The 15,712-nt window shown below is 42.3% G+C and overlaps 1 protein-coding gene across 1 annotated transcript; it reads right to left on the reverse strand.

Moving 5' to 3' along the window:
- Positions 1–4,902: 4,902 nt before the first annotated feature.
- On the reverse strand, positions 4,903–6,052 carry LOC133574191 (trace amine-associated receptor 13c-like). The gene is made up of 2 exons (XM_061926286.1): positions 5,880–6,052; positions 4,903–5,710 (listed from the first exon to the last, which is right to left on the reverse strand). Exons 1-2 carry the CDS (start codon positions 6,050–6,052, stop codon positions 4,903–4,905), a joined length of 981 nt encoding a protein of 326 aa, XP_061782270.1.
- Positions 6,053–15,712: the final 9,660 nt, after the last annotated feature.

The raw sequence follows: 15,712 nt of genomic DNA on the forward strand, positions 1-15,712 counted from the left end.
TACAGAGATTAGGAAATTGGACACAGGCCGGACTTGAAGCCGACGCTGATCAACACGCCGCCACCTCCCTTATGGCTTTTCAAAATCGTATGGCGCTGGACATGTTGTTAGCGGAAAAAGGAGGTGTGCGCGCGATATTTGGTGAACAGTGTTGCAGGCTCATACCAAACAACACTGATACAGAAGGTAGCCTGACCAAAGCACTGGAAGGCCTGCGCACCCGCAACGGTGAAATGAAAGAGCACTCATCAATTCTAGTATATATGGCTGTGTTTGCAGCAATACTGACGTTGTGTGGATGTTGTTGTATTCCCTGTCTGCGTTCTCTGCTTAACCATCAGATTACCACAGCGATTAGCCCAGCAGATGATAGAACTTTTCAGATGCACCTCCTGGCGGACGACAAGGAAGATGAATCTGATGACAAGGATTCCTACCTGGACGGTGTTCCTGATCTGTTTTCAGACCCTAGTGACTATGAAGAGAAAAAAAAAAGAACAAAAAAAATTATGTTATACTCTGTGTGTAAACATAACTTGGCCCTAGGGAAATGAACTATTAACTGAAAATCGCAAGAAGAAGTTATTAGGGATAAGAAGGTTCTGGGGAAGTTATGTGATAAACAGGAGGGAAATGTTAGAATAAATATGTATACGTTATCACACAACTCTTATGCTTAAAGGCCGTTGCTATAGTTGTTATCTATTGTGCTCAAGTTGTACTTTTCTATCTGTGCAAAGGCACACAACTTGTAATTGTCCATTGCGAGTTGTGTCGCAGCAGCAGTTTGTTTCCAGACCCTGCCTGCTGACAGCCAAGGACTGACTTCGAGTACCTCAACGCAGACAAAACAGAGACAGGGCGAAATCACGAGTGTCAGCACATTTCCATTTTGAATAATCGTGTATTGTGTCTACTGGGGCTGCTTGCATTACCCCTCCCTTCAGAAGCAGCCTCAGTGATGTTAACTAGGGAACTCCTGAATAAATAGAGGAGCGCGGGGACTGTACCTTAGAGCGTAGGGTGAAACTATAACTGAGTGTGCAGCACAATACGTTTCTCCTCATGAGCAAAATTTAACTCTGTCTCTGCCTGATTCCTTCTTCTTGTCTTGTGTAATAGATAGTTCGGTGTTTGAAACTGACAGTGCTTGACGCCCCAGTCGATCCACTAGTCCTCTGGAGATCTTGGCCGCATCAGCACGTCCCACACGAATCATGAACCACGGGCAAGATCTTGGCCTGGAGCACCCATGCCACGCTCACTGTCTCAAATCTGCAATTCCCTCGATCAGCCCGCTGATCTCACCCATATACCTGCTGTCTACCACAATCTTGCTGCAGTCTTCAGCAAGGAACGCGCTCTATCCCTTCCCACACACAGACCCTATGACTGCGCCCTCGAATTGCTGCCCAACGCAGTCCTGCCGTCCAGCCGTTTGTACAATCTGTCACTCCCCGAGAAAAAAGCCATGAATGATTATATTGCTGAGTCTCTCGCCTCTGGAATCATCACCCCGTCCAAGTCTCCACTGGCAGCAGGATTCCTTTTTGTGAACAAAAAGGACAGCTCATTAAGACCTTGCATCGACTACCGACAACTTAACAACATCACCATAAAGAATAAGTACCCTGTGCCTCTCCTGAGTTATTCCTTCAAACCACTCGCACTAGCCACCATCTTCACTAAATTGGACCTACGGAACGCCTGTCACCTGGTGCGGATCAAGCAGGGCGACGAATGGAAGACAGCATTCAACATGCACTTGGGACATTTTGAGTATCGGGTGATGCCTTTTGGGCTCACCAACGCCCCAGCTGTCTACCAAGCACTTGTGAACGACATTTTGAGGGACATGCTCGATCATTTTGTTGTATATCTTGATGACTTATTGATCTTCTCTCGTAGCACCATCAACACGTCTGTCTCGTCCTGCAGCGCCTGTTGGAGAATCATCTTTTCGTGAAGGCTGAAAAATGCGAATTCCACACACCTTCAGTGGGGTTTTTGGGGATTTGTGGTCGAGAGAGGTCACATCAGAGCTGACCCCAAGAAAGTAGAGCCGGTATTGGCATGGCCACAGCCCTCCACTAGGACGGAATTAAGGAGGTTCCTTGGATTTGCCGGGTTCTACCGAAGGTTTATTCAGGACTTCAGCAAAGTAGCAGCACCACTCCATGAACTCACATCTACTAGTGTCTCCTTTCAGTGGACCCAGCAGGCCAGGGAGTCATTTAAAGGACTCAAGGAGAGCTTCAACTCCACCCCTGTCCTCATCCATCCCGACTTGGACTGCCTCTTTATTGTGGAGGTGGATGCTTCAGACTCGGGGATTGGTGCTGTACTCTCCCAACAATCCAGGGCTGACAATCTAATTCACCCCTGTGCCTTTTTCTCCAGGCGACTTTCTCCGGCTGAGCGGAACTACGATGCAGGCAATAGAGAGCTACTGGCTTTCCATGAGGCCTTGGCAGAATGGAAGCACTGGCTGGAGGGGGCCAGCCATTAGTTCCAGATTCTGACGGACCACAGCAACCTGCTCTATATTCGCTCAGCTAGGAGACTGAACAACCGCCAGGCTCGATGGTCACAGTTTTTCAGTCGTTTTGATTACCTCCTGGGTAGGGGGTTGGTATATCTGGTCGACTGGGAGGGGTATGGACCAGAAGACAGATCTTGGGTGCCGGCCTCCTACCTTGCCGACGCCTCACTTTTAGAGGACTTCTACCGGGCCAACTTCGATGCTCCCCGTCGCTCGTTAGGAGCCTCGCCTAAGGAGGGGGGTACTGTCACGACGCATGTGCAATCCCTCATGACAGCTCCGCTATGAGCGCGCCGGAACACGCCTCTGCTTCGCGGCCACGCCCCTGCACGGCTGCAGGCAATCAGCAATCTACGCACCTGGGTCTGATGAGGGCAGACGGAATAAAGACCAGCGGACCCGTAGATCCAGTGCCGAAACGTAGTTCACTCTTGTATTAAGCATCCCGTTTCTGGCTTCCCTCCTCGTACCTCTGTGCTTTCCCTCTGCCCGTGTCCTATGTCCTCTGTGTCCACCGCAGTATTCCCTCAGTATCCTGTGATCGAGCTGTGCGTCTCGATTTCCCACCGGATTTTGAACTGCTTCCCTCGATCCTCGACCCCCACTTGGACACGGACCTGGTCGCCTCTTTCCAGCCCCTGACCTCTCGCTTGCCCACGGACTGTCTTCTTGCCTTGCTCCTCTGGACTGTTGAAGGATTCATCCAACACACACAAACAACAACCTCTGGTAACATTCACATTGCTAATTCTTCACATCGTCTTGCACCATTCACTTAGAGTAGCATACACACCCCAACATATTATCAGGTTCAATAAACCTATTGAATTGATCCCTACTGTTGTGTCGTCTCCTTCTCCCGCCGTACGTAACATGTTGGTTTCCATTTGAAGGATTATTTTTAATACTAAATTGGCCCTAGTGTGTGAATGTGAGTGTAAATGTTGTCTGTCTATCTGTGTTGGCCCTGCGATGAGGTGGCGACATGTCCAGGGTGTACCCCGCCTTCCGCCCGAATGCAGCTGAGATAGGCTCCAGCACCCCCCGTGAACCCAAAACGAACAGGCGGTAGAAAATGGATGGATGGAAGGACGTACATTTTCAGAATGTGATCTTACCAGTCCGGCACACGTTGGAATAGATTTCCCTCCATGTGGCCCCTGAGCTAAATGAGTTTGACACCCCTGCTCTACCAAATGTGGAAATAGCCGCTGACGTCATTAAGGCAAAATATGTCACATACGTCTCAAACTCCAAATGGCTCGTTTGGATTTTAAACATATATTTCAAATATCTGCCATGCCTTCATGTTTGATTACACATTTTTGGGACTTATAGCATTTCCCAAATACACAAAAACAAGTACCAAGTGGTAAGAAAAGTTGGTTTTGCATGATAGGGCCCCTTTATGCAAACCTTGTCTTTAACATGCTCTTGGGGAACTCAAAGTGTCAAAATATACAAATGTTGCATTCATTACGACTTGGGGCCCTATTCTGTATTGAATTGGATTCTTAATGAGTGCAAAACAATCGGGTTGAGCAGATGGTCATGTTTAGCACACCTGTTAATATCTATTACACATTTTTCAAGTGGTGACATTTTTTTATTTAATGATTGAGTATTTTTTTTTACAACTAATAATAATAATAATAATAATAATTACTATTATTGTTCTTTTTGTAAATAACATAGGAAAGTTTGGAGCAAGTTAATCCCTAACACACCTCTTTTTTTTCGCAAACATGTACTCTTTCATTGGTAAACATGTTTTGTAAATGTGCCTTAGATTATAGACATATGGATAAAAATATTGATCATGATCCTTACTGGAGGTTAAGCAATTGTCTGGTTTGTTCAAAGAGGTGAGTGATTCCTTATGCTTACGGTCTACCATAAACATTTTTAAAAACAGTAGTTTTCTTGGCAGTCAAATTATGGTAAGTATATTCGGACACACAACACTATTATTTTATGTTTGTTATGTTTATTTGTAAAAAATCATGAAAATATATTTATCTCTGTTGTTAACAGTAAAAAACATTGACCTTATTGTAAATGTCATTTAGTTATTTGATTTTCAAGGAAATCACTGTGGCACACTCAAACAATGCTCTAACATATAATATTATTGCCAATAAATCTTATTCACAGCGTTAAAAATGTAAATTAGGGTTGAAACTTCACTATACATTTTTAATAACACGTCTACAGTATGTACAGAAGAAGACAGTACAGCAAAATGCTCTTAAAGTTCATGAACATGTAAGCATTTTAGGAACATAATGTACAAGCTGTAATGCAAGCTGTGTCAAACAGGTCAGTTCTGTTAAATAAATGAAAAAAAACACCTTGTGCACCTACATTATGTTATCCCCACGGGAGCCAGGCTGCAATATGTGCAGCGTGACAATGTGTATGACAGCTTTTCTAAACCAGGGATAAAACAAAGCGTATATCAGCGGGTTGAAACAAGAGTTGACGTCGAACAGATACTGAACGTACTTTGCAGATGAGGAAAAGGTTGAATTTGCCAGAGAAAAAATGTAAAATGGACAGAAACACATGAGGAAGACAAGGACAAGGACACCGAGAGTCCTGGCGGCCTTTAATTCAGATTTCTTTGCTCTTCCAGAGACTGAAAGTGGTTTGAGTGATGTAACATGAGAGCGCATGGCTCGGGCCTGAGACACAGCAACCACAAACACTCTCATGTACAGAGTGATGATGATGGCGAGAGGAAGGATAAAGGTCACAATAAGGTCAAGAATCCCTCCTCCAAGGTCAATATTAATGACACACTCTCCAAAGCAGGAACTAATCGTTTGCGGATGAGCCAGTTGATCCTTCAAAATGATGCTACACAGGAGGAGAGCAAAGAACCAACAAAGACAAACGCAAAGTTGAACTCTTTTTACAGTTACTTTGGTGTTATAATGCAGAGGATCACAAATAGCCACATAACGGTCGGCTGATATCAATACCATGTTTCCCACTGAAACAGACGTCACAATGAAGGATATATAGTTATACAACAAGCACAGAACATCACCAAAGGCCCAGCAGGATGCTTCCAAGTAGATCTCTCCAGGCATCACCAGGAGGCCCACCAGAAAGTCAGAGACAGCGAGAGAGAGGAGAAGAAGGTTGGTGGGAGTGTGGAGCTGCCTGGAAACAAGGACGAAATAAAGAAGACAACATATGTCCTTAGTGGACTAAAGAAATCTAACAAGATAACTTAATTGGGATATGCACAACGCCAGAGTATAAATGTCACACACACTACTCACGACACATTAGAAAAATGTTGCTGTGAGCCTTGGAAAAGAATAAGTGCCTGAAATGGGAGATTGAGATGATGACCAGCAGGTTGAGAACCACAGTGAAGATGCAGATGATGGGCAGCAGAACACTCAAAAAAACACCTTCTGACTCATAAGACTTTAGCTTCTTGCAGGAGATGTTGATGAGTTGTGGAAAGCAGAGCTCTGGTTGGTCCTCATTCTCCATCACGACGAGAAGCTGGAGCTCTGACAGCTTTCTCTCTAAGCCTCTGTTATACGTCCCATTTATGTCTTCAAGAGCGAAGATCTGACCCCTTGTACCTCCCACAAGTTAACCTTATTGGTCAATGTTTCTTAAGGTAAAGTGTCATGATGAACATGCTTTATGAATATTAAACATTGTAATTATTTGCTTGGTTTGTAAATGGTGGTCAACAGCAAAGAAAAAAAACAACTTCATTTTTACATTTGATAAAAATGAGAAATGTACTTATTGATGTTTTTGGCCTGCAACCAGAATCAAAATCTCACTGTGTATTTGTCTTACGTTAATACAGAGCTAACATTTCAAAATTGATTGCACTAATCGGAAAAAGAGAATACATTACCAATGCAGTATAATGCCAGAGTGTTTATGGACTGGACAAAAGCATTTGACACTATCACTGTACTTTCTGGATATTGGTATACAAGCCGCACCCACTAAATTTTAGAATAACTTTTTTTTTTCTCCAAATATTAGTAGCATAGTATATAAATGAAATAAGATATTTACAGAGAAAACATTTGTTAATGTTACCTTAACTGTTTCCAAATGGTGCCTATAACACGGCAGTAAAACAGCTGATCAAACAAAACAGAAAGTCATTGTCATGGACTAAATAACTCAACCATGAGGTTTTGGTAATTTTACTGAAAAATGCCATTGCCACAGACACTTGTAAATGTGTTAACATATTAGTTCATGCTAATAGCATGTATATGTATGCATGAAAACACACACTGTCAAACATGTGACAATTTACATGGTATGCATTGTTTTAGTTATATTTTAAAACTTTCAAACATTGCTTGAAGTGATGAATGAGGAACCCATACGAGTAGAAATGCTATGGACGATGAGTAGACGGAACAGCACTTGTACTTCTGGTTCAAGGCACGAAACATAAGGAATTACTCGAGACTTTCAACCAGAGGCACCTGCAGTAAGCAAATTTGTCCAAAAGAAGGCGCCGTATCATAAACAATGACACACCTTTTTAGTCTCTGTGTCGGTGTTACTACTATGTAAGTTTGCTGTATATAAAACAATATGGACGTTAGCAAAGAAAAGTCCATAGATTAGTTGCACCTTTGTATAAACTGCGGGGTTCAAAGCTTGGGTAAAAAGTAGCGGCTTATTGTCCAGAAAATGAGGTACTTATAACCAGTGTTGGGTTAGTTACGGAAAAGCAGTAACTAGTTACAGTTACTAGTTACTTCATTTCAAAAGTAACTCAGTTACTTACACCAAAAAGTAATGCGTTACTGTGAAAAGTAACTATTTAGTTACTTCTTTTTTTCTTCAATTTTTTTTTTTTAAAGCTCCCATTAATGCCCTTTTAGCCTTCATTTCAGTACTGTTATTGCACTGGAGAATAATACAATCTGTTGAGCAACTTGACATGCATTTGCATCACTGATCTCTGCTAAGCAATGTGGTCTACATACAACACACAAAGACAAAGATATGTTACAAAGGCCAATTTGTTTCTGTCCAGAACAAATTGACAAAACTATTTTAAATAGCTGCAACATAACATACATAAGTAACAAACAGCATAATAACAGCATAGATGTAAAGCAAGAAAGGCACACACTACATACACAAAGCCTAACCAGGCATTTTCTTCCTCAAGTAATTCTGATACAAAATCATGTCTGAAGCCCAGAACACTCTACACATTTCCCCAGTTTTAGTTTAGAGATAAGGAAAGATTGGCCTGGCCCACTAGGATCCCTCTTTATGTTTGTGAACTTTATAGTCTATACATTTAGAGTGATGTGATAATCAAACACTCTAGAAGTCCAGAATGAAAGAGTATATAAGAGAATTGACAGCAACGTTCCCTCTCAGGAGCGCGCCTGTGCAGTTGCGCACTGCTCAAGCGTCCTCTGCGCACGGCAAATCTATGCCATGCACAAAATCAAATAAAAAAATAAGCGCATAACAATTTTCGACACGACACGGACACGACAGAGAAAACCGTTTTCGTCATCATTGTTCAAATATTGTAACGTCTGTCGAGACGCTTTGGGAACATGAATTCCATCCATCACTTTACTGAGCAAAACTCTTTATTGTCGGCCATAAACACATCACCAAAACATTAGTAAAAAAAATGATATCTAGCAAAAGTGGTCATTTTCTGCAGTACAAACCAGACCAAAAGCAACTTTGTTATATCAACAGCAGCCACTCGCTCTTTCTCACGTGCGCCAACACTTGCACATATGGCACTTAGCCAGTGATGCGTTTAGAGCCACACAAAAAGTCGGACAACTCCAACACCACACATAAAGTGTAATACCAGGTCGTTACACTATGATTTACCAATCAAATGTGTGCTTACTCTAGTGTCATTTATTAGGAATCTTAATTTATAAATATTAATCACTAAATGCTGTTAGTATATTAAATAAATACTAATAAACATATATTTTTAACAAACAGGAAGTTGCAGGAATGTACACATGATCCCCTGCTTACATCTCATTGTGCAACATGTGGATGTTTTAATGGGAACTAAATGCAATGTCTGAAAGGGTACAAATGATTTCTAAAGCAGGACCTCCACCCAGACAAACAATACAAGTACATAGTTCATGAAAAGCAATATTTGTTGCTATTGTCATTGTAAGTGGGCCGAAACACTTATATTAGAAATGGAAATGACTGTGTGTATGTGTGTCATTTGATTATAATAATAAGAGAATGTTGTCTGTCTATCTGTGTTGGCCCTGTGATGAGGTGGGGACTTGTCCAGGGTGTACACTGCCTTCCGCCCGAATGCAGCTGAGATAGGCTCCAGCGACCCCGAAAGGGACAAGCGGTAGAAAATGGATGGATGGATGGAGATTGAAGTTGTTATTTAGTCAGGTTTGGGACAGGTGTGCTGCTGGTGTAGCCACAGTGTGCACGTCTGATGTTGCTCACATGGGCTCCACTCATGCTCAGGGACTTTTTGCGTTTGCTCACACACATGAAAAATTAGAGGGAACATTGATTGACAGAGTGTGTGTACCTTCAGCGGTGAATGATGAGCAGAGGCAAACTTAATCCTTAAGTGGTGGTGGTGGAGATGAAGTGTCATTGGAGTCTCTATCTCTCTTTACTAGCTTCGTCGAAGCATGTTGCTTATGTAGCTTGTTTCAGCAGATTTGAATTGCTGTTTTGGGCAGTAGATGGGATCTTTGATCCAAAGCACAATTTACATTTAACTAAAATGTTCTTTTCTTTGTGCTCGACAAAAGAAAAGTAGTGAAAATGTCTCCATGTTAGCAAACTCGACTTCTGGCTCCGCCATGATCAGACACGCCCCCCCCTCCCCACACTCACACCCACCCTCACACACACCCACACAGAGCGCATGTCTCTCTCTCTTCTCCGGCTTGTGACACAAGAAGAATCAGAACGATGACACAGCAGCGCTCCGATAAAACACACTTTATACTACATAAAAAGTAACGTAAAATAACGCAGTAACGCATCATGTAGTAACGGTAACTGAGTTACTGAATATAAAAAATAACGCGTTAGATTACTAGTTACCGCCGAAACTAACGGCGTTACAGTAACGCGTTACAAAGTAACGCGTTAGTCCCAACACTGCTTATAACAGTCACGGCCCGGGCGCATAATAGTGCGCATTCATCTGTGCACTGCGCTGAGCGCACCTCCAGGAGCGCGCCAAGCGCGCGCTACTACGGCTGCAGCAAGCGGCTGCATTCAATCATCAGCAATCAACACACCTGTCGCTGATGAGAAGACCTACCTTCTTAAGCCAGCGCAACCTGCTATCCTGGGCCAGAACGTAGCAATCTGTTCCCGTACAGTAAGCCCTCATTCAATCTCTATGCTCTCTTTGTGTTCCTTTCCTGTCGTGTTTCATTTGTCTCGTGTTTCCTTGTCGATCCTGCGGTTTTCCTCCGTTCCCGCATTACGAGCTGTGTGTCTCATCTCCCTGTGTTCCCCTCTGGTTCTTTGGCTGCCCCTTTTGGATCTCGACCACCCGCCTGGACACAGACTTTGACGCCTCGCTATTGCCGCCGACTTCCTGCCTGTTCTCACGGACTTCCAAGCCAGCCTGCCCCTCTTGGACTTCCGCCTCTCGCTCAACACTTCTGGTAACACACTACAGTTAATTTCCACACATAGTCGCACACCACATACATAGTTTGGATTATTTACACATGTCATTTATTATTTATATATATATATATATATATATATATATATATATATATATAAATATATAGTTTATACATACATACACACATGATGGTAGTGAAAACAGTAACAGGACAAATTTTAAACTCAAAAAGGTTATTTGATAATGACCGAGAATTCTCGAACCTAATAAAACTAAATGCTTTTGCTATTTGATAACAGAAAATAAACTCAAACACAAATAGAAATAGAGGGTGCACTGTAAAAATTAAAATCTCACCAAGTATATGTTTCTAATTTCAAGTCAAAATATTTAAACAAACTTAATGCAAATCACAATCCTTTGAATAGTAATTTTTCAGTCAGACATAAGAATTTATTTTTAAGCAATAAGTCTTCTGAGGACAAAAATAATACTTTTGAGCATCACATGTTTGTTATAAGACACACATCTTCACAATACTAGTAAGATTAGCTAATAATAAGTTTTAATTGCTAATTTCATGATCACTTTCAAGTTTTTAAAGCTTACATTTAAGTTTAATTATTTCTAGAAATCTTACCAAGACAATTTTGATTTGTTCATTACAACAAAATAATAAGTTGCAATACATATTTTTTTGTTTTAATCTTTTTAAGAGGTCATTTCTTTCCAGTGTGTGAACATTGACCGAGTAAAATAAATAAATGTTCTAGGCATGATAAGTAAAGTCCCGACTTCATGTGAAAGTCCAGTCCGTTGGGAGGCCAGCAGGGGATCATCTTGAATGGAGACAAGCCAGCAGCACATAGACGTCACCAACTGATGCAAAGAGGAGTGGTCTATCCTTGGTCTTGACTTTAAACAGCTAGCGCTTCATCTGTGGAGGCTGATCCATGGTCACCTGATAACCTCCCCACGCAGGAGAAGGGGGCAGAGCAGAAAAGACAGACAGCAGATAAACTGGTCTAAAAAGGGGTCTATGTAAAGGCTAGAGTGTACAAATGAGTTTTAAGATGGGACTTAAATGATTCTACTGAGGTAGTTACCGGCAGGGCATTCCAGAGTACTGGAGCCTGAATAGAAAACGCTCTAAAGCTTGCAGACTTCTTTTGGGCTCTGGGAATCACTAATAAGCTGGAGTTCTTTGAACGCAGCTTTCTGGCCGGGAAATATGGTACAATACAATCAGCAAGATAAGATGGAACTAGACCCTTTAGTATTTATACGTAAGTAGTAAAACCTTAAAGTCGCATCTTAAGTGCACAGGAAGCCAGTGCAGGTGAGCCAGTAAAGGCGTAATATGATCAAACGTTCTTGTTCTTGCCAAAAGTCTAGCAGCCGCATTTTGTACCAACTGTAATCTTTTGATGCTAGACATAGGGAGACCTGAAAATAATATGTTACAGTAATCGAGACGAGACGTAACGAACGCATGAATAATGATCTCAGCGTCGGTGGTGGACAAAATGGGACGGATTTTGGCGATTTTACAGACATGAAAGAAGGCTGTTTTAGTAACACTCTTAATGTATGACTCAAATGAGAGAGTTGGGTCGAAGATAATAACAAGATTCTTTACTGAGTCCCTTTGTGTAATTGTTTGGTTGTCAAATGTTAAGGTGGTTTTATTAAATAGGTGCTGGTGTCTAGCAGGACCAATAATCAGCATTTACGTTTTCTTAGCGTTAAGATGCAAAAAGTTGCTCGACATCCATTATTTTATTTTATTTTGACAAGCCTCCAGGTGACTACAACCTGATGTATTGGTCAGCTTTAGGGGCATGTAAAGTTGGGTGTCATCAGCATTAGAGTGAAAGTTAACACCGTATTTGCGTATGATGTAACCTAGCGGCTACATGTAGATGCTGAAGAGTGCAGGGCCAAGAACTGAACCCTGTGGAACTCCGATCCTCAGGGGTCACATTGTTATGGGAGGCGCACTGCATCCTGTCAGTAAGATAGGAGTTAAACCAAGAAAAGACTAAGTCCAACATACGAATACATGTTTTGATACATTCTAATAGAATTTTATGATCGACGGTATCAAAAGCAGCGCTAAGATCAAGTAGCAGCAACATGGATGACGCATCAGCATCCATCGTTAGCAATAGATCATTAGTCATTTTTGCTAGGGCTGTCTCCGTAGAGTGATTTACCCTGAAACCGGACTGAAAGGGGTTCACAGAGCAGACGCTAAGTGTTCATTTCGCTGCTGTGCAACAATTTTTTTGAGGATTATTGGAGATTAAAGGGAAGGTGGGACGCCGGCCAATAGTTTACCATGAGGTCTAGTGATGGGATCGGCAGTTCTTTTGACTGTACTGAATCACTAGAATCAGTTCCTTAAATTGAGTCGTTCAAAAAATTAGTTCACCGAATACCCCCACCTCCGCAAAAAAAAAAAAAGGAAGAGGGGGCGGGGGCGTGCGTAGTACAGTACAGTGCAGACATTCGCGGGAGAAGCAGCAAATAGGGTGAACGCGAGTCCCTACACAGCTCTGTGCATGCAGTACACCAGGCAGTGAGTGTCTGACACAGCGCCACAGTCAGCACGGTTCAGTACGTGAACCTGAATCACTTCTGCAGCAGCAGTTCTGTGTGCAGTTCGGCGAATCACGAGTCAGTCAGTAACAGCTTCCCCAGCGGCAGATCTCGGTGTGTGTCAGTTCGCGAACGACACAAGCCCTCAGCACCCAATGAACGACGCGCACAGTGACTGAACGAGAGCCTCAATGTGACGTCCTCCTCCGCGACACAGTCAGTTCTCTGTGTCAGTAGGTTCGCGAGTCCTGATTCTGTCGTTCACTGAGTGATTCATGTCGTTAATCCGCGGTGAACGAATCGTTCGCTCAGTCCCTCCCCCCGCCCCCATGATGAGTAGCTGTCTGCGTCGTTCGCCGACGTCGAGGGTTCAGTGAGTCACAGAATGCGCCAGTTCCACTCATACCGGCATGGTCGCGGCGGAGCTCAACTGAACTGAGAAAGGAACGAATCAGTTCATGAAGTGATTCGGTTCAGTACGTTCACTCAAAAGATTCGTTCATTCGAACGAATCGTTCGCGAACGACACAACATTAATGAGGTCAGGATCGAGGTTAGGTCTTTTGAGCAGAGGATGAATAACCACTTTTTTTAATGCGAGGGCAACAGTACCAGAGGAAAATGGTAAGTTAATAATATTTAGCACTGATGGTCCTAATATTAAAAACTGCTCCTTGATAAGTTTCCCAGGAAGTGGCTCAAGTAAACATGTTTGTTTTATCCCATTTACATGTCGCAGGAGTTTCTGTAATGTTCTTTCTTCAGAAAAAGAAACATTATTTTGGTGGGAAATATCCGTCATACATACATTCTTATCTGCGTTAATAGAACCCAGTTGGAGCTGGGACGCATTATCTTTAATCTCCTTTCTAATGAGTTACATTTTCTTACTAAAGAATTTCATAAAGTTATCAGCCGAGTGGGTGAAGCTACAGGGGGAAGTCCCTTGTTGGGTTAGCGATGCTACTGTACTGAACAAATATTTAGGATCGTTTTTCTTGTGGCGGATGAGATTGGAGTAGTAATTAGTTTTAGCTAAGGTAAGCGCGTGTTTACCTTAGCTTAGGAAACAGCACAGCACTATCACTGCTACGATGAAGGTGGTAAATTACATCATTGGAGAGCTTGATAAAAAACAGTACTGTGCCTCACTTTTTATAAATCTCTCCAAAGCATTTGACACTGTAGACCACGCTATTTTAAAACTCAGGCTGTTTCTCATTGGACTGTCAGAACATACGCCGCTTGGTTTTCAAATTATTTAGAAAACAGGACCCAGTGTATTAAATTTGAGGACATTTGTTCGGAATTTGTCACTGTTCATAAAGAGGTGCCTCGGGGATTTGTTTTGGGGCCCCTCTTATTTATCTTACACATCAATGATCTCGAACAACATTTCTTTGATGCGAATATGCATTTTTATGCTGACGATACAATTATTTATTGCTCTGGATCATCTGTTGAACAGGCTGTTAATTCCCTGCTTTTGTCGCTGTCCAGAATTCACTTATTGACTTAAAACTGGTTCTCAATGCTGACAAGACAAAACTTAATGCTGTTTTCCAAACATATAAAGGTGCCTCAAACTCCCCCGGTAGTGTCCACTCTTGAAGGAATGTCATAGAAGTGGTGTATGAATATAAATAACTTGGTGTTGAAATTGATGACTCTTTCACTTTCAAACCATTCATCCATCCATGTTCTACCGCTTGTCCCTTTTGGGGTCGCGGGGGGTGCTGGAGCCTATCTCTATTAAAAATATTTTCCGTAATAAGAGATGTTTTTCTTTTACTGTAAAAAAGTGCCTTGTCCACATTTTCATCTGTGCTAGATTATCTTTTTATATGAATTCTACTCGTTCCTGTCTTCAGATGGTCGACTCAGTTTACCATGCTTATTTGAGGTTCATCACAAACTGTAGCGCCGTGACACACCACTGTGACTTTTACTCTCGGGTGGGATGACCTTCTCTGTCCACTAGGAGACAGTGTCATTGGTACAATTATATTTACAATGCATTTCTGGGACTATTGGCCGATTACATTTGTACATTAATTACACAGAGAAGTACAGACTCCTATGCACTGAGATTCAACGATCAGCTGTTGTTCTCTGTCCCTTTTGCTCGCACTGAGCTGGGGAAAAAAGCTTTTGTCCATGCAGCTCCTTGTGCTTGGAACATGCTACAGAGAGACTGGAAGCTGACGGAATGTTTATCCTTAAATGCTTTTAAATCTAAACTAAGAGCATTTGAAGCAGCCTCAGTTATCTGTACCTGTTTTACTTGATGTCTATCCTGTCAATTTAATGTGTAATGTGAGTGTAATTTTATGTGTGACTTTGCTGCCTCTTGGCCAGGAGTCCTTTGAAAAATAGTTTTTTAATTGTTTCCTAGTTAAATAAAGGTTAAATAAAAAATAAACTGTCAATCCATGCTTGTTGGAAAACCAAGTTTAGTCGCACGCCATTTGTGTTCCTGCTTTCTACATGATAATTAAGAGCTCTGCCTTCCGCCCGAATGCAGCTGAGATAGGCTCCAGCATCCCCCGCGACCCCAAAAGGGATAAGCGGTAGAAAATGGATGGATGGATGGTTTCTTCTGTAAAACTGGGGGTACGCCTTTTAAGGGCCTTTTTTAACTTTAGCGGTGCTATGCTATCAATAGCGTTGCCCAGGGCATCATTAAAGTTGTTAGTGAGGTTATCGATAGAGCCCATATAGTTTGGGAATCGCGCCATTACCAAAGGCAGTAGGCTAGCAAGAGTCGTGGTTTTGACAGCATTTCAATCAATCAATCAATCAATGTTTATTTATATAGCCCTAAATCACAAGTGTCTCAAAGGGCTGCACAAGCCACAACGACATCCTTGGTACAGAGCCCACATAAGGGCAAGGAAAAACTCACCCCAGTGGGACGTCGATGTGAATGACTA

This window comes from Nerophis lumbriciformis, linkage group LG31 (assembly GCF_033978685.3).
Source record: "Nerophis lumbriciformis linkage group LG31, RoL_Nlum_v2.1, whole genome shotgun sequence".
Lineage (NCBI taxonomy): Eukaryota > Metazoa > Chordata > Actinopteri > Syngnathiformes > Syngnathidae > Nerophis > Nerophis lumbriciformis.